This window comes from Chroicocephalus ridibundus, chromosome 1, assembly GCF_963924245.1.
Source record: "Chroicocephalus ridibundus chromosome 1, bChrRid1.1, whole genome shotgun sequence".
Classification (NCBI taxonomy): domain Eukaryota; kingdom Metazoa; phylum Chordata; class Aves; order Charadriiformes; family Laridae; genus Chroicocephalus; species Chroicocephalus ridibundus.
In genome coordinates this window covers 219,566,078-219,587,301 of record NC_086284.1, presented here as the reverse complement: position 1 = coordinate 219,587,301, position 21,224 = coordinate 219,566,078, and the positions used below count along the sequence as shown (strand labels likewise).

Genomic DNA, 21,224 nt, shown 5'->3' with positions numbered 1-21,224 from the left:
GGCAGCGTTCCGAGAAATCAAAAGCGGCCGGGACAATTCCAGAGCCAGCTCCCCTTTTCCAGGGGTTTGAAGACCCGAATTCCATCCCCCCCTCCTCCCCCGGCATCAATCCCTGCTTCCAGGAGGGAAGGTGCCCCCCGCCCCCCCCGCCGCCAGCATCCCCGCAGGTGCCGTGGGATACTCGGATCCCGGGGATTGGTACCCACCCCCCTCCTCCATCCGGCAGAAATTCCTTCCCCCGATCCCCCACCTACTTCCTGAATGACTTTTTGGCACGGATGGATCTGTCCGTTTTCTACGATGGGGTTGGTGTGTCTGCGAAGAAGCAGCAGAGAGTCAACGGGATTATTATTCCCCCCGCCCCCCGCCCCGAAACAGTCGGATTTTGCATTTTAAAGCTGAGAAAAGGGGGTCGGAGCCCCAAAGCGCCCGCCGAGGGACCAGAAACTGGCCGAGAGGGGCCGGGGTGGGGGGGGACACACCTTGAACTGGGTGGCCAAGCGGCTCCCAGCCCCCTCCTCTTGGGGCCGGCGGGGTGGGGGGGAAACGAGCTGTCGCCGATTCGGTTTTAAGCCGCTGGGCGAGGGGCTTGGACTCGCCTCGTCCCCCCCCCTCCCGGCGCAGGCGTTCCCAGCTCCTCCCTCCTCACCTAAATATGACGGCGAGTCGGTCCAGGGGCACGGTAGGGTCTGAGGAGAGGCCATTGCTTGGCTCCTGAGAGAGCAGCTAGAAAACAAGGGAAAACGACGGGATTTCAGGAGGGCAGGCAGACCCGTTTCCCAAGAAAACTCGAATAAAGCCTGCCCGGAGGCCGGACCCCACCGGCAGCACCTCCACACCCCCTCGAAGCAAAGCGTGGACCTCCCCGAAGCTCGGGAGGCTCCTAATCCCGGCCACACGCGCGCGGGTCACTCCGAAAGCCCAGCGGGGCTTCCCCTTCCGTGTCCCCCGACATCCCGAGAATACGCAAAGGGCTCTCGGGAGGAGAAGGGAGCAGGGCCCGAGGTGGAAGAGAAGCTCGGACACGGGCGAGAGCTGCCGGGAGCGGGCGGAGGTGGCAGGAGGAGCTTCCAGAATGGCTCTCGTGCGGCTACGGGTCATCCTGGAGGGACAGGGGATGCGCAGGTCCCTTCCTCAAGGCTGCCCCCCCGACATTCCTGCTCTCCCTTCCGCCGGAGCTGCGCGGAAAGGTCACTACGGCCGCCGCGGGTTTGGGACAGCCAGAAGGTGACCCATGGAGAAGTTGAGTTGCCACGTCCTCCATCCCGGAGACGCGGGGTGAAAGCCGGCGGCTGCCTTCGAGGGGGGGTCCAGGGAGGTTCTTTGGCTCCTGCCACATAAACTGATTTTTGGGGACCGTTTTCTTCCCATTTAACCCCCTTCCCGCTCCGCCAGCTGGCGTTTCTCAGCCAGGAGGGACCGAGGGACAAGAACGGTCTTCGCTCCTGGACTCCTGGTACGCTCGGAGGACACGGGATCACCGCGGCGGATCACGCCACCGGGCAGAGACGGAGCCTGGGCAGCTGGGTGGCCTCCCACCCGTCCCCCCCGAAGCAGCGAGGAGGAGCGCGGTGACGTACCTTCTTCAGCGCCATCACTTGTACGGCGCAGAGTTCGCTGAGGCATTCCGCGATCTTCTCCAAGGGCAGCCGGGCGAGGACCAGGGCCGTCCCTGGAAGGCAAGAGGAGACGGAGACGGGGCTCAGGAGCGGGGACGCACACGGTGGAACCGCTCCGGGGCCAAGGCGGGGACCGGAGACGGTTCTCCGCAGCTTTGAATCCAACTCCTTGGTCAAACCAGACACCGAAATACATTCCGCGGGGCGGGAAGGAGGAAGGAATGTCGGCGTCCGGATGATCCGAAGGCGGACAGACACATCGGGGCACCCCGGCGTGTCCCCGCAGCGCCCTCGCCCCTGCCCGGCAGCATCACGAGGTCCGAGGAAGTTGCTTTTGACCCGCGGCTCGGGCGTTTCGGGGCTCCCGGGAAAACGAGATGGAAAGGCGAGGGCTCGAGCCACCCCCCGCTGCCGCGTCCCAGCCTCCCACCCAAGGGATGGAGCCGCACACGCGCCCCGCGTCGGACAACCGCGGAGCTGGGGACAATTCCGGGAGGGAAAAATTCCCCTCGGCTCATTAATTCCTTCTTCTCTTTTAAAGGAGGAGGAGAAAATACTCCGCGGCGGGGCGAGGGGCAGCTCGGGAGCTGCTCGCGTCGATATGGGAGTGCAAACAAGCGAAAAACCGCGGGTTTTTGTCTTCTTCAGTCGCACAGCCCGGCCGCAGAGCCGCGATAAGGCTCCCTTTTGAAAGGGAGCTCCGTTTGGAAAGGTTTGGGAAGCACTCGGATCCCTCGGGAATCTCTGAGGCAGGACACGGGTCCTGCACCTCCCCGGAACCCGCCGTGGCTGGAGGGGGACGCGATGCGAGACGTGAATTCCCCCCCCCCGACTGCAGCCTGGAGTTGAGAAACTACATTCTTGTGCCCCAAACTGTCTCTAAAATGCCAAATACTTGCGCTTTTCCACCCCGGGCAGCTCATTTCCACGTGCTGGGATACAGCAGGGACCCGCTGCTAACCGGGCTGGGAGCGTTTCCGACGTTTTCTTCCCACATTTCAAGTTCAGAGCAGGGATGGCCGTAGATTATAAACCCAGGAAGGATCTTTTTCTACGTCCTGCCCCACGAGAGCTCTTGACACCCATCCAGAGGGACCCGGACAGGCTGGAGAGGTGGGTCCCTGTGAACCTCATGGGGTTCAACCAGGCCAAGGGCAGGGTCCTGCACGTGGGTGGGGGCAATGCCAAGGACAGATCCAGGCTGGGCGGAGAATGGCTGGAGAGCAGCCCTGAGGAGAAGGACTTGGGGGTGTTGGTGGCTGAGAAGCTCAACACGAGCCGGCAACACGCCCTGGCAGCCCAGAACCCCCCCGCAGCCTGGGCTGCATCCCCAGCAGCGTGGGCAGCAGGGCGAGGGGGGGATTCTGCCCCTCTGCTCCGCTCGGGGAGACCCCCCTGCAGTGCTGCCCCCAGCGCTGGGGCCTCGGCACAGGAGAGACACGGAGCTGTTGGAGCGGGGCCAGAGGAGGCCCCGGAGATGCTGGGAGGGCTGGAGCCCCTCTGCTGTGGGGACAGGCTGAGAGAGCTGGGGGGGTTCAGCCTGGAGAAGAGAAGGCGCTGGGGAGACCTTCCAGCCCCTTCCAGTCCCTAAAGGGGCTCCAGGAAAGCTGGGGAGGGACTCTGGAGCAGGGAGGGGAGCCACGGGACGAGGGGGAAGGGTTTTACCCTGGAAGAGGGGAGATTGGGATGAGATCTTGGGAAGAAATCCTTTGCTGTGAGGGGGGTGAGCCCCTGGCCCAGGTTGCCCAGAGAAGCTGTGGCTGCCCCATCCCTGGAGGGGTTCAAGGCCAGGTTGGACGGGGCTTGGAGCACCCTGGGCTGGTGGGAGGTGTCCCTGCCCAGGGCAGGGGGTGGCACTGGGTGGCCTTTAAGGTCCCTCCTCACCCAAACCATTCCGTGATTGTTTGAAGATGAATTGTGGACACATGGAGCGCCTCAGGGCAAACCGAGACACCCTTATCTAAGAAAAACCACGTGAAAATGGGGTCGCAGCACCTGCCGTGAGTGACACCCCCCCCCCCCCAAAAAACACCCCACTACCCCAAGAGCTTTTCCATACGCACCCTTGAGGAGCCCCACCGCGGCCTCTGGAGAGAGCGTGAAGGAGTCGAGGGAACGGGCTATCTCCAGCAGCCCGTTAAAGTGCTGAGCCATGTGGTCCCGACACACCGAGCAGATATTGTGGATGGCCTTGGCCGCCGCCGAGGCCAGTCGTCTGTCGCACAGGCCTTTCATCAAATAACCCAGCACGGGATCTGCGGAGGAGAACGCCGGGGTGAGGAGGAGATGGACGGGGCAGGGAGGGGACGGAACGGGGCGAGGAAGGCACGGGATGGGGTAGGGAGGACACAGACGGGGCAGGGAGGGGATGGGATGGGACATACAGGGCAAGGAGGGGACGGGACGGGGCAGGGAGGACACAGACGGGGCGAGGAGGGGACGGGACGGGGCGAGAACGGGATGGAATGGAGCAGGGAGGGGATGGAACGGGGCATGGGATGGGGCGAGGCGAGGAAGGGACGGAACGGGGCAGGGAGGGGACGGAATATACGGGACGAGGCGGAACATACGGGACGAGGAAGGGACGGGATGGGGCAGGGAGGACACAGATGGGGCGAGGAGGGGACAGGAGGGGATGGAACAGGGCATGGGATGGGGCGAGGAAGGGATGGGATGGGGCAGGGAGGACACAGATGGGGCGAGGAAGGGACGGAACAGGGCAGGGAGGGGACGGAACGTACAGGACCAGGATGGGACGGAACGGCACAGGGAGGGGATGGAACGGGGCATGGGACGGGGCGAGGAAGGGACGGGACGGGGCATGGGACAAGGAAGGGACGGGGCATGGGACGAGGAAGGGACGGGGCATGGGACGAGGAAGGGACGGGACGGGGCATGGGACGAGGAAGGGACGGGACGTATGGGACGAGGAAGGGACGGGACAGGACAAGGCAGGGAGGACACAGATGGTGCGAGGAAGGGACGGGACAGGACAAGGCAGGGAGGGCACGGAATGGGGCGAGGAATGGACGGGACGGGGCGAGGAAGGGACGGGACGGGGCGAGGAAGGGACGGGACGGAACGGGACATACGGGGCGAGGAAGGGACGGGACATACGGGGCGAGGAAGGGACGGAACATACGGGGCGAGACAGGGACGGAACATACAGGGCGAGACGGAACATACGGGACGAGGAAGGGACAGGACGGGGCGAGGAAGGGACGGAACTGGGCGAGGAAGGGACGGAACATATGGGACGAGATGGAACATATGGGACGAGGAAGGGAGGACACAGATGGGGCGAGGAAGGGACGGGACGGGGCGAGGAAGGGATGGCCGCGGGGCAGAGCGGTGGCGTGTCCAGCTCCGGCGGGGCAGGAGGAAGGGACTCACCCAGGAACTGGGGGTTCCTGTCCACCACCTCGCTCATCTCTCCCACCAGCTCGATGCTGGTGTAGCGGACGGCGGTGTGCACCGTCTCGGGGAGGCGAACCACCCCCTCCAGCACCTCCACCAGCGTCGGGTTGTTCTCCCTGCGAGGGGAAAAAAGGCAGCCGGTTTAGCCCCGCGGCGCATCCCGGCCCGTTTCCAACCGAGCAACTGGTTTTATCGGACCTGACGGACTCCGGCGTCGCTCAGAATCAGCCGGGCAAACCCGGTGGGGAGGTCCCAGGGCTGCTGGAGCCAGGATCCGCAGCAGGCTCCAGCTTTACCAAACGGAGCAGAATAAACTAAACGCCTCCACGTAAAGCGCGCTCATGGCACGAGAACAAAGCTTAATTCATCCTGCCGGGACCGCGGAAAGCCAGAGGAGCCTGTTCCCGGGGTGGGAACCGGGCGAGTCCCCAGCCCAGGTTGGTGGCATGGCTCCGGCTCGCCCGGCACTGCTTGCCCGCTCCTGGCATGAGCGGAGGAGCCACGGGGCGAGCGAGAACCTCCTGGGATCCTCCGACTCCCCCGAGCTCCAGCACCCAAGGCCAGGAGAGGCCGGCGCTCTCGGAAACAAAGCAGAAATAAAAAGATAGGGATAAAAAGCAGCAAGAGCAGCCTTGACGGCGATAAGCGGAGCCAGCGAGCGTAGGGGGACGGCAGCGACTCCCCCAGGCTCCCGGGAAGGGGGACGCGGAGCTCCCGGCCCGGCGAAGGCCAGCCGGGCTGTCCCACGGCATCCGGGCGGCCGTCACGGCGCCGGAGGACTCACCGCGCTCTCACCGCCCTGGATGTTATCTCTTGATGCTTCCACTACACTAACAGGGGAGGAAAAGCGCTTCCAGCAAGGGGTTTAACCTTCCCTAAAGACATCTGGGACAACTCCAGCTGGAGGTAGAAGGATCTGGATGCGGAATGATCCCCAGATAACCAGCCTAGGCCAAAATGTTTTGCTTTCGGGAGATAAAGCGAGGAGAAACAAACCCTTACTCTATTCTAGCAGGGAGAACAAAGTCCGTGGCACGAAAGCCTCGTCAGACGAGACGTAAGGAAGACATGGAGGGTGGTGAGCCCCTGGCCCAGGTTGCCCAGAGAGGTGGGAGACGCCCCATTCCTGGAAACATTCCAGGTCAGGTTGGACGGGGCTCTGAACTACCTGGTCTAGTGGAAGATGTCCTTGCCCACGGCAGGGGGTTGGACGAGGTGGCCTTTAAAGGCCCCTTCCAACCCAAACCGTGCCAGGATTCTACAAAACTCTCCAAGCAGAAGAGACCTGAGAAGGTCCAACTGCTTCACATGGTCCCAGCTCCGTCCTGGACCCATAATTCCCGGCCAGGAAGGGGAGACCTTGGCCTACAGGACGTCTCCACCAGCAAGAGCTACTGCACCCCACGTTCGCTGAGGACTATCTGAAATAGAGTGGGGGTTTTAAACCTTTCCGTCTGGGAAAGCACGTTCCTAGGAGTCTACTCGCGGTGTCTGCAAAAGCCCTGAGCCCACAGCCCTCAGGGACACCAGCAGGACGGTGGACACTCACTGGTCAACGCTCTTGGCTATGGAGGCCATGATGAAGAGGACGGCTTCCGTCACCTCCCAGGGTGGATTCCCGTCCTTCAGGGTCGCGTAAAGCTGCAAGAGAGAGGATCGCTCGCAAAAGAAGGTACAAACACAGCTCGGGGGCGTGCGGGCAGGAATCCCACCCTGCGGGACGGCCGCCCGCTCCTCACCTCCTCCGACACCTGAAACACCGGGGCTCCAGGCATGGACCTGCAGAAACCCCCTGCGTTCCACTGACCACCCCACTCTTTTGGGGGCAAAACACCGTTCCTCAAAGCGTGACAACCTCCCGCTTCTCCCAAAACGTGACAACCTCCCGCTTCTCCCAAAACGGTCCCCAACACCTACTTCAAGCCACTCCTCGCGCACGGGGGGAGACGACGTGTGTGACCTCCTCCCCATCCCCGAGGCCACCAGGGCTCGGCCACCCCCCAGCACAGCGACGGACGCGGGCGTTCCTCGCGACGCTCCCGCAAACCCACCTGAGCAAAACACTCCACCGATCCCACCAGGAAGATGAGGTCTTTCACCAGGTCCGAGACCCGCATCCGGAATTCCCCAAAGTCGTCCGTCTCCTCTGGGACACCCTCCTAAGAGAGATGAGGGAGAGCAAAAGGGTGAGAAATCCGCGTTTCCACAGCTGGGACAAGACAAGGGATTCCGTTTTAGAGGAGGGATTGATCCTTCCTGCCCTCCTCTCCCCAGATCAAGTGATTGAAGGGAAGAAAATGGAGAAAAGGCTAACGCAGCCTGAACGCGCGCCGCGTATTCCCGCTCTGACAGGCGGACGAAGGGATGGAAGGCAGGGGGATGAGGAGCACAGGGAGAAACGGAACGTCTGGGATGAAGCATCCCGGATTCCGCGGAGGATGACAGCACTGCGTGGGCTTTATTCCAACAAAACCGCCCCCCAGCAGGGGACAACGCGTCTCTCCCCGGCTCTCGAAACGGCGGGGCGGCGGGAGAGGGTCATCCCGCAGCAACGAGACGCCCGAAAGCTCTGGTAGAACGAGAGCCGACTTAACGGAAAGAGCTTTAACGCAGCCATTTTAATTACTCGCAAGCCTCTCTCCGCAGTTACCGCGGAACCATCGCCTGTGGACCCCTACACGTGGATCAGCGTAGGGAGGACGGACGCATCCTACCGCTCCCGCTGCCTCCGGAGGGAACAAGGCAAAGGCAGAGCCTTACGTGGTCCGAGTCGAGCTGGCAGTGCCTGGCCAGAGCGTGGAGAAGGCGCTGGATGTAGGCTTTGAAGATGCTGTGGATGACCGCATCGTCCGTCTTGTAGAGGTGCTCCCCCAGTCGGTACCAGAAGTTAAACGAAATTTCTACCACCTGGTTAGAAAGAAAAATTCAGCACCTCGTTAGCAACGGAGCAGGGGGGTTTTTTTTTTGCCCCATTCTGCTGGCGCTGCCGATGGAGGAACCTCCTCCGGGGGTGGCTGCAGCCTGGTGGGGCAACCGCAGGGCTCCGTCGGTGCTGCTTCACCGTGCGACGACGGAACGTGGACCCATTTGTCCCCGGCTTCGCCAACCTCTGCTGCTTGTCGCTTCGTAAGGGATTTGAAACCCACCGAGTTAATGTGAAAACCTGTCCCCAGCCCTCCGAAGCAAAGCCTCTTCTCTGGAAAATTAACACGGAAGCTTAAGAAACCACTTCGGAGCGCGGACGTCACCTCGTTTCACATCGGTCAAACCCGCCCCAACAAGCCACGGGGCATTTTGTGTCTACGCCGTCCTCCCCAGAGCCCCAGGGCTGGAAGGGTTTCCCCACCCGGAGACCCTCACCGCCCCTGCCCGGGCTTTCCATGGGCCAACCATCCCAACGGCCGGCTCGGGGTGGGACGCGGGGCTAACGATGCGAGGGGACGGCAACCCAAGAGAGGAGAAAACATCTCCAAGAAAGGGGACGTTGCTCCAAAGCCTACGGCTTCTTTATTACAAGGGGAGTTATTGTCTAGGTTGGAAGAGACCTTGAAGATCATTGAGTCCAACCATCGACCCAACGCTGCCAAAGCCACCACTAAGCCACGTCCCTCAAGAAAAGGAAGGCGGATTTTTTTTCAGGAGCAGCTGTAGAGTTTCAGTTCCCACCAAGCACCGCTGGCACAGGACACGGCCATGCCCAAGGGAGACGGAGCTCAACGGCCCTGGAAAGGGGTCTAAAGGAGTGGCCGAGTCCCAGGCGAGCGCCGCAGAGCGGCTCCCCAGTTTCCACCGCAAACAAGCTGCGCCGCAGCAGCCGTCGTTCCTTAACTCGCCTGCCGGTTCTCGGGGCTGAGGAACTTTCAGGCTCTGGAAGCTTCTGGAAAACCCGGTCCTGGAGACAGCACTCGCTCATTCCCAACCCACCTCCCATCCATCACGGCTTCAGCGGTTCCGTCCACCCCCGCTGGGACCTTGCACAGGGAGGGAGGGAAGCCAGGGGTTTAATTAACAGGTTTGGAAGAATCATGGAATGGTTTGGGTGGGAAGGGACCTAAAGAGCATCTTGTCCCCGTGCCGTGCGCAGGGACATCTTCAACTGGATGAGGTTCCTCCAAGCCCCGTCCAACCTGGCCTCGAACGCCTCCAGGGACGGGGCAGCCCCAGCTTCTCTGGGCAACAACCACCCGGGCAAGAATAAAACGCGGCAAGAAAATAACGGAGGTTTTCAGAGCTGCGCTCGTGGCCCCGCGCGCCCAGGAGAGGGAAGCGAAGCCAGATTTCTGCATCACCAACGCCCAGCGGGCGCCCCAGGGCCAGCAGCTCGGAGGAACCGAAGCCTCTCCCAACCACGTGGCAACACCAGAGAAAGGTTTTTCCACTGACTCATCTCCGGACGAGCGCGACGGGGCGATGGGAGGAAGCCGGGGGCAGAGCCGGGCTCACCTCGTACTGCGGGTGTCCCGCGCAGATCAGCAGCAGCTCCAGCGTCCGCAGGTCACCCAGCCCCTGGCCCGGCGTACAGACGATTTTATCTAGGAACGTCTCGCACAGCTCGGTGAAAACGCGGCAATAATTGAGCACCCTGGTGAAGAAAGTAAAAAAAAAAAAAAAAAAAAAAAAACAAAGAAAAACACAAAAACACACAGGGCACAAATCAGAAAGATCTTCCACGGGGGACCGGCTATCCCAGCCCGGGGGGGGGAGATGAGGTCCGAGCAGCGCCCCGGGGCCCCGTCTCGGACCGAGAAATACCAACTTCTGCTTTAGCTTTCCGTCAGCGGTTGGGAAACACTTGAAATAGGGGAACTTGGCTTTGTTCGGTGAAAACGCCGGGTTCCCGATACGCAAATCTGATGAAAATTTTCATATTGGCCCCCCCACCCCACCCCCAGCGTCTGAGTAAAACCTCTCCGAACCCGGAGCCACAAAGGTGACAAAAACAGCTGGAGTCCAACTCGGGGCCCCGAAGGTGCCGCGTTCCGGGAGACAAATACACACACACACACACACACCCCCCTTTTCAAAATAAACGCGGGACGGTCTGAAGAGAAACGGAATTTAGGGGCCGAGTCGAAGCCCGAGCTCTGCCCTGCTTTAAGGCTGCAGGAGGGGAGAGGGAGGAAGAGGGAAAATCCCGGAGCCACGGCGCGGTGGCGTCCCACCGAGGACGGCTCCTCCCCGCTAAAGCCACCCTAAATGAGGGATTTCGGGGGAAGAGGTCCGGAAAGCGACCCCCAGATGAGGAATTTTGGGGAGATAAGCCGTTCGTCCCGGGCTTTGGATTTAGGATTCAGGACGTCCCAGGAGGCAGAGGCGCGATGGCGGAGTCGGTCTGGCCAAGCAGAGAGGAGATTATAACGAACTTCCCCGTGCCCAACAACCAACGACTAAAAATCAGGAACTATCCTTATAATTCGCAATTCCGAAAGGGCTAACTTCGAGGAGTAACGGCTCGTTTTGCCCGTGGAAATCGCGTTGAACGCGGAATTCCCTTAAGCCAAAGGCGCCCGCGTTATCTGGGACTCACGCCCCACGCTGAGACGAGGGGAGCTGGGGGCTGTTTGTTGGGTTTTTTCCCCGCCTGAAGTCACCCGAAAAGCCGCAGCAAGGAGCCGAGCGCCGGGAAGGAGGGTTGAAACGCGGGGAGGCGGATGGGGGGAGGCGAGACGAGCAGAGATCAAGCCGGAATCGCCAGGCGCCGAACCGGCGCCCAGCCCCTGCCAAGGACGGCGAGAAAAACAGCACGGGGATTTTCAGCTGTAATTAAAAAAAAAAGCAAACAAAAAAAAAAAAAAACAAACCAAAAAAAACCAGTCGGCAGAATCGCTGCGCCCTGAAGACACCGGCACGATTCAAGATTTGCGGCGCAGCAGCTAAAACGATGAGGATACGCATCAGTTTTCCACGGCGGGGCGAGGAGGCTGCCGAGAGGCGAGGATCTGCTCAGCTCCAGGGCGGAAGGAGCCGGATCTCCATCTCAGGAGGCAAAAAAAAAAAAAAAATCGGCCACCGAACACGTGTCCTGCGGCTTCCCGGCTGGTCTTGGGGGGTCCCCAACCACGGCGACGCCTCGCGCAGCCACAAAACGCGCTCGGCGTTTGGCAACGGGGACGGAGGGTCTGGCAAACGCGGGCCGATTCCTACCTCGTTTTCCACATACGTGGAGTTCGGAGGGAAACGGGCTAAAGGCAAGAGGGGTTCACCCGTCATTAGACCGGCCCCACCGAATTCTTCTCGGCAACGCTTTAAAACGGGAGAAATGGGGCAGAGCGGACGGCGGTGGCAGGCAGAAGCTGGTTGAACTGGCTAAAGCGCGGAGGAACGGGGCGGCTGCAGGCAGCGACGGAGAGGAAATACCGGTTTGGTGCTAGGGAGGTTCCAGACCCATCTCAGGGAACCGACCTCCTCTACGTTCGTTAGCCGCAGCCACATAAAATAAAGGAAGAGGGAGCGCTAATGGCGCTCGCTCGTTAAGCTGGGACGCCATAGGCGCGCGGAAGAAGAGAGCGAAAACCGTCGGAATTGGGGCAAGGAAAAGTTGTCCGCTTCTGACCACTTGTGGAAGGGCTCGTCGGAGAGTTAACCACAAGAGACTTGACCGAAAAGTAAAATTACCGAGTAGAAAAAAAAATCGGTCCTCAAACCAGGACAAAGCCCCGAACACCGACACGGCGAGGTGAGGAGGACGGCAAGAGGTGCCAGGCCCGGCGCTGCCCGCACGCGGGGGACATCACGATGCCCCTGGACGTCACGATCCCTCCCGGAGCCGCACGGACCTCTCGGCCCCTCGTACTGAGGAAGCCAAACGCCGGGGCGGGGGAGCCCCACGGATCGCCCCGGGGGAGAAGAAAACACCGTCTCGGGGCTGAAAGAGCGCGGCTCGTTTACGCCAACTCCAGGCCGGCTGCTTCCCACCTGCCAACGCAGCCGGGAATAAGCACCCGCCGGGGAGCTATTCTCCTTACGGCAATGCCGGCGGCAGAGGGTGAGCATCAACTGGCTGAGAATTAACCGGGGCTGGAGATCAGAGGGTTTCCAATCCCAGCGGCGACGTTTCGTAGCGCCCGACACGTGTAAGATGCTGGTTTTGATGTGTCCGACCAAGGGATGAAGGCTGAAGTTTCTTTAAGTCAAGAACGAGACTCATCCGGCACCCCTTTCCGTGGGGAACAGCTGAGCCAGTACGGATATTTATGGAAAAGGATGCAGCAGGAGCCACCACAGGTGGCTTCTAAACTCTATTTTAAGGCTGGCAACCCACCAGCCGCACCTCGGGATACTCCCCCCGCGCGCTTCGCCCGCCGCGAGGAAGACCAAGCGTCCCGGCGAGGCAAGCCTGGCGACGGCCCCCCTCTGCCGAAGCCCCAGCTGGGCACAAATCGTCTCCCCCAAGGGGGTGGGAAGCCGTTTGTCACTTGTCCTCCTTCAAGAAATTCGCAGGAGAGACGTCAGAGCGAAGGAAAACACGGCGGATTCCAAAAATACCTGCGGGCGGGCGGACGGACGGACGCGGTGACGGTTAATTACCGCGCCTGGCCTTCCTCCGTTGACTTACTTGTCCAGGTCCTCGCGCGCCACAGCCATGTGGTAGGCACTCTCCAGGGTGAGGACGCCCTGGAAAAGCTGCAGGGCCAAGGGAAGGTTGGTCTCCACGTTCTCGATGGCGTAGAGGGCTGAGCACACGCAGTCCGAAGCCGCTTCGTGGAGGTTGGACGACGTCTTGTCTTGTTGCTGCAAGAAAGGAGAAGAGGAGCCCGGTGATTATGCACGAAATGGGACGGTAACGGGAAAATTAGCCTTTCGTTGTCCTTGAGATATTTTTGTAGAGCTTCTGCGGAGCCGCAGCCCCCGAGAACCCCCTCCTACCAGCCCCGCAAAGCCTCTGTGCTCCACCACCGCGGACGCCCGAGGTCAAAGCTGACCCTCCGCGGCGGGATCCCACCGCGTCTTCCTTGGGAGAGGCAAGCGCAGGAGGGAAAACGCCAACCGAAATCCAGCCGGGAAGGAAATAACCCATCGTGCTGCTCGTTACCCGGCTGGGTCGTCGAATGTCCCAAAAGCTGGAAGGGACCCATCGGGATCATCGAGTCCTCGGCAAAGGAGGAGACGAGGTTTCTCACAAGCACACGGCAAATATTTCTCACTGCGACGGTTCGGGGCCGAACAAGCGGATTTCAGGTCCCGCCTGGTGGATGTTTATAGCGGTTGCACGAGGCTGATTTAACGGGCGCCTTTAATGGCCCCCGCGGAGCCCTGAGTAATTAAGGAGGGAGCCGAATCCGGCATAATAAGGAGGAGGGAGAGCAAACCGCGAAGGGAACAAAGAGGCGGCAGCTCTGCGCGCGCCCTTTCGCGGCAGATCCCAGCGCATTCGGAAGACAATCCGCGGTGCCGCGCGAGGGTGGAAGGAGGGAGGGAAAAACGCGGGATTTAAAAGCGCCGTCGACACGGCGAAAAGGAGGAGAGGGGCGGGAAGATGGTCTGCTCCGGGAGCCCTCCTCTGCGTCCCTCGTTAATTACATCGGCACCACGGAACGGATGCAAATGAGGGATCCTGTCTGACGAGGGGAGGAGGAACAGACAATTCCCGCGCCGCAGAAACCTCCGTCCTGCGGGAATTCCCTCCTTTCTCTTTGTCCAGCTCAGCGCTCTCCCTGCGGCAGCCGGTCCCCCTCCCACAGGGCAGGAAAACCCACCCCAAACGACCTCCAGCGGGTAATTTTCCAAGGTGAAAAGTGGCAGAAAAGGAATAAAATACTGTCTTATCGAAAAGTCTGGGAAGAAAACGAAACAATACCCCCAAAACCCAGTGATTTTAGTATTAAGCAAACGCAGTTTTCTTCAACGACAGACAACTCTCTAAAGCCAAAACCCATCAATTCCTAAAGCCACGGGGACGGCAAGCTCGCGTCACCGGGGCACGGAACAGACGGGTTTTGCTCAGAGCCCCATAGAACCACCGGGCTTGGAGGAAAGGCCACGCACAACGTGTTTCAGGCCGAATTTCTCCCTTTCAAAGCCTCCGTACGCTCCGAAGTCCACCCGGCGCCTACTGCGGCAGCAGCGGCAACCCACGGACGCGGCCAGAAACGGCCGTTTCTCAAGACGTGAACACCTTTTATTCCGCTCCGAGCGTTCCACGGCCATCGCAGAAGAAACGGAACCGGCTCCTGCGTGAGCTAGACAAGACATTCGCTTAATACAGCCTCCAAACCTGGTGATTAGCGGAGCGGGAATAAGGAGAGCAGATATAAATAGGAGATTTAACAGCCTTTGAAGGTTTCTCTTGACGCGCTGTCTGCTGGCGAGCGCAGCAGCGGGTTTGTGGAGACGAAAGGACGAGACAGGGCAAGGCGGCAGGAAGGTCCCCGCGACCCGACGCCTCTGTCCCTGCGGCAGCTCCGCTCCCGTCCACGGGAAAAAGCCGCGATTCCCAGTAAAACCAGGCAATGTCGGAGTCTGCCCACGAACAGGGAACGCTGCTCGCCTCCGAGCGCACCTTCTCCGGGTCAAACCAGGAGGCGGGCAGGAAAGAATAACCCTGAAGGAGCCGCAGCGTCTCTTTCCTCCATGGAATAATCAAAAAAACCCACCCAGGCGTTTTTTTTTTCTTAACTTCTGAAAACTCTGTCGGTACTTTCCCCTCCATCAGTCCTGTCCCCACGTCACAAATCCTGAACTAAGGACCAGGCGCACAGGCAGAGGAAACCCTCAAGCGAGCTTCTGGTCCCACCCTGGATAGATGTTCCTCACGGGCCGCCTTCGCAGCGTCCCGGGGCTAACGGGAGGCAAGAAGAGCCGTGGGAACCGGCGGGGCCAGCCCGAAGAGGGCTCTTGCTCCGTGCTGCTGCTCTCCCGAGGTCCTCCAAGGCGGACAAAAGGAGGATCATCACTTCAGGAGCACAGAGCCGGTGCCGCGCGCGGAGAGACGGCTCTTCCCCGCTTCCGAGCGGGGCCAAAACTCACCTTCCGTACCCGCGCAACGCCCACGGGACAGCAGCGCCGCTCCTCACACCCTCTGGGACGTAAAAGTGACGCTCTCCTGGCACCCAAGGCCCCCCACCCCACCTCGTTTCCCCAGAGACATACTCACCAGCACCTCGAAGAGGAGTGACAGTAACTTGCTGTTTGCCATGAAGGTGCTGTCCAGGACACCCAGGTTGAACCAGCTCCCCAAGCACCGGAAGATTTTGATGAGCATCTTCTCATCGTTGCCCGCTTTCTCCACGCACGTCATCTACGGCAGGAGAAGGAAGAAGCCCTGAGGACCCCAACTCCAACGCGCAATTTCGCGAGCGTTGGAATTTAGGTCGGGTATTAGGTAACGGTTTTCCACGGAAAAGGGTTGTCAAGCCTTGGAAGAGGCTGCCCAGCGCAGTGGTGGAGTCGCCGTCCCTGGAGGGATTTCAAAGCCGGGCAGACGCGGGGCTGAGGGACATGGGTCAGTGGTGGGCTTGGGAGCGTTGGGTTGATGGTTGGACTTGATCTGAAAGGTCCCTTCCAACCTAGATGATTCTATGATTCCAAGCGAAATAATAAATAACTGTTGCAAGCCATCCTGGAGTCTCTACAACTGGTATCGAGAGCGTGTCCATGGCCTACAGGAAAGGCGGGGACAAATGTCTTAGCAAGGCCTGTAGCAACAGGACAAGGGATAACGGTTTTACACTGGAAGAGGGGAGATTGGGATGAGATATTGGGAAGAAATTGTTTGCTGTGAGGGGGGTGAGCCCCTGGCCCAGGTTGCCCAGAGAAGCTGTGGCTGCCCCATCCCTGGAGGGGTTCAAGGCCAGGTTGGACGGGGCTTGGAGCAACCTGGGCTGGTGGGAGGTGTCCCTGCCCAGGGCAGGGGGTGGCACTGGGTGGCCTTTAAGGTCCCTTCCAACCCAAACTATTTGGTGATTCCATGACCCGTCACAAGACAGAGGGCCTGGGGCAGTCAGCAGCGATCCCTCCAAGAGGGAAACACAACTTCCAGCAATCACACAACACTCTTGTTCCTACGTGGAAGCTACGCTCTGACCAGAAGACACCTGAGGATGCCCCCACCAGCAGGGAGGACTCTGCATCTACCTAGGGTGCCCACGTCCCCACGCTGGTTTTGTTTTCAGGAACGCGACAGTTCTGCAACCAGCCTCTCAAGAGCACGTGGACTTTGTGTCCCCGTGGACTTAGTGAGAAGTCGGGCCAGAGCCAAAAACCCCTCAGTCAACTTCAGCCGCCGTTAGAGACGCAAGAACAAGCAGTTTGAGCGTCTGCATTCATTCCCCGGCCATCGGTTTTCTGCAGGATCCTGTCTCAGAGCAGTGGAGCGCAGACACCACCGAGTTTCATACGTGATAAACTCCTAAACTCACTCAAATCTCAATTTAGTATTCCTCACCACGCAAAAAAAAAAAAACGCTGCCGAAGAGAGGATCGGTCCTGAGGGCCAGACCTACCCCAAAAGCCCTCCCGAGGACGGCCCCGAGGCACCGTCGCTGTGTCGTTCCAGTGATGGCCAACACTTCTGCCGCACAGCAGCATCCTCACCAAAACCCGACCCCAGGGAAGGCCTGACCTCGCCGGGCTGAGGGAACCGAAGAACGGGTGGACGGGCAGGACCCGGAGAAGGATCCCGAAATCCCTTCTCCCAGAAGAGAGCGGAGACCAGCCCAAGCAAGCCTACGAAGGAGCGCTGCCAGAGATCCTCACCCTCCCTCGACAGTTCAGTCCTGAAGGCGGAATGTCCTACTTCCTCACGGTCCCTGCACAATTTTTTAAAACCCCATTATTGTAGGTCAAGAAAGTGAATTTAGCCTTCGAATCCATAAAAAAAGTAATTTAATTTTGCTCTTCAGGTGCTCTTCCGTGCTGGGATTTACCAAGAAAGCTGCAGGCAGACGCGGGGAAGTCTGAGGAGAGAGTCTTAGGACAAGGCTACGGCCCTGGGCGATCCCCGTCTCCGGTAGGGCTGCGAGCCACCGGAGCGCGGTGACGTGTCCTGTCTCACCGATGCGACAGCCGGACTTCTCCGAGCCGTCCTAGGAAGAACGCCGAGGGCTGGGGCCGGCGCGGAGGGATGGCACGGCGCCGGGGTTCGAGGAAGGTGACAAGAGTTTCAGGAGCGAGCGAGGACTGGTTCAGAGACAAGTCAGCCCAGGGAAAAAGCGGAGCCGGGCTCCCCTAACGGCGGTGGTGGGAAGGGCACGGGCCTCTCCTGGGACACAAACGGCTTAAAGGGGGAAAGAGTCTTCTCAAGCCGGACCCAACCAGAGGACGCAGCTCAACTCTGTGTCCTGAGACATCCCTGATCGTCGCGATCCCCCTTCCCTCGGAGTTCCCGGAGTAAGGCCGGAGGATGACGCCTCCTCCCCAGGCCTCCACGGGGAACGTCAAGCGTTGGAACAATCACGGAACTGTAGGGGTTGGAAGGGACTTCGGAGATCAACCCCCTGCCAAAGCAGGGTCACCCGGAGCAGGTTGGACAGGAACGCGTCCAGGCGGGTTTGGAATGTCTCCGGAGACGGAGACTCCACACCCTCTTTCACAAACACGAAACATCCACCAGAAACATCAGCCGCCCTCCTACCTCTATTCCAGCTGCTCTCCGTGGCTTTCTTAACCACGGACCCACAAAAAGCAGCGTGAAACCAGTAGAGGGACCTGCTGCAAAGCTTCCAGGCCAGGTGCAAACTTAAACCGAGCCCTTACCTCTACTCCGCCTTTTTCCCCCCAGTTAAACCGAGGAAAACTGCTGGGAGCTGCGTTGGGTCCCACCCGAGAAGGCAACTGAGAGAGGGAAGGGATATCGGGGGCTGCATCTAACACCCGAGAGGCAGGAGGGGCCGAAGGAAACGGCAGGTTACGGGAGCCCGGAGGAAGACGAAGCGATGCCCCGCAAGAGGCGAAGCTTCTCTGGGCAGAGAATCAAACCCCGGGGCGGGGGGACAGGGGACATCCCCCCCCTTCTCTCTGCTCCGGAGAGCGAGCCCGGAGCTTGACGCCGTATTTCTGCGCAGCGGGGTTGCTAGGGACGTGCCACGATGTTTGAGAAAAGCCAAGAAGTACCCCCACCAGTTGAGGAGAAGAGAAGATGGTTGGTGACAGGTCAAACTAAAGCCCTACAGTTTTGCTCGTCAAAGAGAAGGAAATCTAAAGGACAGTCTAACAGCAAAGGGACGGAGATTCGGCATAAAAACATGGGGCATTTCACGCGGATAAAGTATCCTGAAGGTGAAGGTTCCTCCTGTCTTCACCGGCCACAACTCCATCACCAAAGGACGACGGAGCAGCAGGGCGCGAGGGAGGCGGCTGGGGGAGACGGGGAGAGCCCAGCGCGGGGCACGGAACGAGGGGGCCGCGGAGCGGGGAGACGAGCGCTGACGAGGCGCCGCAATTAAACGCGGCAAACCTCGACTCCCGTCTGGAGCAACGGTGACATCAAGCAGCTGCTCGGAGGAGGTACAGACTTGATAGGCGCTGCCGAGGGCATGTTATCTTTCCTTCTTCAGATAAGCGGCGTGAAATGGTCAAGGTTAAGGGGAAGCTCTGGAGGCTACGGCACACGCTCCACTGGAAGCCCGAGTCGGGGATCAGGTTGGCCGTTCATTCACTGGGCTCAAACGAGACTGAAGAGCGTGAAAAGCGTCGCCAGCGAGGAGTATTTCTTCTCAGTCCCTGAAGCGATTCACCTCAACGCTTGCTCTCTGCTCCCCAAACCTGCCCTGTTTTGGGGCCCACAACAGTCTCGTTCTTGGGGTCGAGTCTCTCCGTTGGGCCAATACTGAACGTGACCTGCAGCTAAACGCACGACCTCGGCTTATCACACAGCGGTCAGAAATTAGGTACGTACTGACGTCCGAAAGGGGCGGGAGAAGAGAGAGAAATCACAGTTCCGAGTACCTGAATGCCCTTCTTCTAAGAGATATGTATATGGAGAGAGACGTGTGGATCCGGAGAAGATCTGGAGAAGATCTAAGGGAGATCTGGAGAAGATCTAAGGAACGTCTAAGGAACGTCTAAGGAACGTCTAAGGAACGTCTAAGGAACGTCTAAGGAACGTCTAAGGAACCTCTAGAGACCTACGCACACCCCCATAATAGGCTGAAGTAATTTCTTGCTTAACCCTCAACCAAGACAAAACCGCCCCAGCCTGCGCAGGAATCCAGTCCCAACCAACTGCTGAACCGACAGTCCAGGAGACTAAAGACAACAGGAACCTGATCGTGATTTTGATCTGCTTGGAACCAAAATATCTAAAATCAGCTTGTTCCACAGAGATCACATCCGACCTGGAACGATCTGGATGGATCAGTGACGTGGAGGGGGAGAAGAAGCTGCATGAGCTTCTTTAGCAGTTGACCAGGTGGGTCTCCTTACCAGCAGAGAGATGACCGTGCTGGAGTAATAGGCCAAATCTTCTATGATTTCGGTCCGACGGTTGGCTCCGATGCGCAAGGATCGGCTGTGAACCTCTTCTGGCAGCACCGTGAGGATTTCCAGCAGAAAGGGCAGTGATGTAACGTCATTGCTGTACCTGAAACGACGGGAGGAAGGACAATGCATGACGGCAGGTGAGAGCCAGGCAGGTGAACGGCACCGCGAGAGACGGAGGAGCGTTTCGAAGAGATTCAGCACAAGGCTGATTGCAAACACGCTCCGGCGTGCAGCTGCAAGGGCAGAGCCCTGTCGAGAGGAGCCTCCGTCAGTGGATTAGCTCAAATTTTCAACAGAAAAACAGCAAAAGCGTTCCCAGCCCATGAGCCCATCACGCCTAAACCTCATGAGGTTCAACCAGGCCAAGTGCAGGGTCCTGCATCTGGGTCGGGGGAACCCCAAGCACAGATCCAGGCTGGGCGGAGAATGGCTGGAGAGCAGCCCTGAGGAGAAGGACTTGGGGGTGTTGGTGGGCGAGAAGCTCAACACGAGCCGGCAACGTGCGCTGGCAGCCCAGAAACCCCCCGCAGCCTGGGCTGCATCCCCAGCAGCGTGGGCAGCAGGGCGAGGGGGGGATTCTGCCCCTCTGCTCCGCTCGGGGAGACCCCCCTGCAGTGCTGCCTCCAGCGCTGGGGCCTCAGCACAGGAGAGACACGGAGCTGTTGGAGCGGGGCCAGAGGAGGCCCCGGAGATGCTGGGAGGGCTGGAGCCCCTCTGCTGTGGGGACAGGCTGAGAGAGCTGGGGGGGTTCAGCCTGGAGAAGAGAAGGCGCCGGGGAGACCTTCCAGCCCCTTCCAGTCCCTAAAGGGGCTCCAGGAAAGCTGGGGAGGGACTCTGGAGCAGGGAGGGGAGCCACGGGACGAGGGGGAAGGGTTTTCCACTGGAAGAGGGGAGATTGGGATGAGATATTGGGAAGAAATCCTTTGCTGTGAGGGGGGTGAGCCCCTGGGCCAGGTTGCCCAGAGAAGCTGTGGCTGCCCCATCCCTGGAGGGGTTCAAGGCCAGGTTGGACGGGGCTTGGAGCAACCTGGGCTGGTGGGAGGTGTCCCTGCCCAGGGCAGGGGGTGCCACTGGGTGGCCTTTAAGGTCCCTTCCGACCCAACCCGTTCTGTGATTCTAAGTGACGCTGCCCAGACAAACCACGTTCCCTCCTGCTACAGAAGTACGGCGGGATCATCACCCAACAAAAACAGGGATGCGGGAAATCGCGGAGGCTCAGAGCGGTGCCTGCGGAAGCGCGCACGCCCTCTCCGTTACACCGAGCCACAGACAGCCCCACCTCCCCCTGCCGCCATCCAAAACGCTTTCAATTATTAATCCGGAAAAGAAAAACTGCCCCATCGTCAGGCCGTTCGCTGCTTCCCTGCTTTTTTGGATGGCGCAGGTCCACCCGCTCCGCATTTACTCGAGGAACACCGTAGAGTTTAACGACAGAAACAATTACTTACTTTTCAACCAGTGTTTGTACACAGCCTTTCCAAGAAGCCATTTGCAGGGCAAGGTCTGCTATTGCTAAAGCAAGCTGAAAGGGGAAGAGGAGAAAGAAAAAACACAGCTAAGTGCGGCGACCGACGAAATCTGCCCAAAAAGCCCGGGGAGAAAAGGTGCTGCGACCGTCAGACCCGCGCTCGGCAGGATATTAATTGCCAGTATCCCTGTGATTAACTCCATGTGGCCGCCGACGGGGTGATATTCTCCCCCCGGGCTCTTTAGGGGCCGAAGAGGCACCCTCGCCCCAGTCTGTGCTGCGTCGGACACCCCCGTGCCTGG

General features: G+C 59.9%; 1 protein-coding gene across 1 annotated transcript in view; it reads right to left on the bottom strand.

The window, feature by feature from the left end:
- TNPO3 (transportin 3) overlaps positions 1–21,224 on the bottom strand; it is a 40,455-nt gene that overhangs the window by 4,683 nt on the left and 14,548 nt on the right. Inside the window, exons 3-15 of the mRNA XM_063323774.1 lie at positions 20,903–20,976; positions 19,398–19,554; positions 15,130–15,273; positions 12,592–12,767; positions 9,480–9,618; positions 7,797–7,943; positions 7,088–7,195; positions 6,586–6,677; positions 5,013–5,152; positions 3,683–3,874; positions 1,581–1,672; positions 650–726; positions 255–315 (exon numbers count right to left, since the gene is read on the bottom strand). Of these exons, the coding sequence (XP_063179844.1) occupies positions 255–315; positions 650–726; positions 1,581–1,672; positions 3,683–3,874; positions 5,013–5,152; positions 6,586–6,677; positions 7,088–7,195; positions 7,797–7,943; positions 9,480–9,618; positions 12,592–12,767; positions 15,130–15,273; positions 19,398–19,554; positions 20,903–20,976 (1,599 nt within the window). The remainder of the gene's footprint in view (positions 1–254; positions 316–649; positions 727–1,580; positions 1,673–3,682; positions 3,875–5,012; positions 5,153–6,585; positions 6,678–7,087; positions 7,196–7,796; positions 7,944–9,479; positions 9,619–12,591; positions 12,768–15,129; positions 15,274–19,397; positions 19,555–20,902; positions 20,977–21,224) is intronic.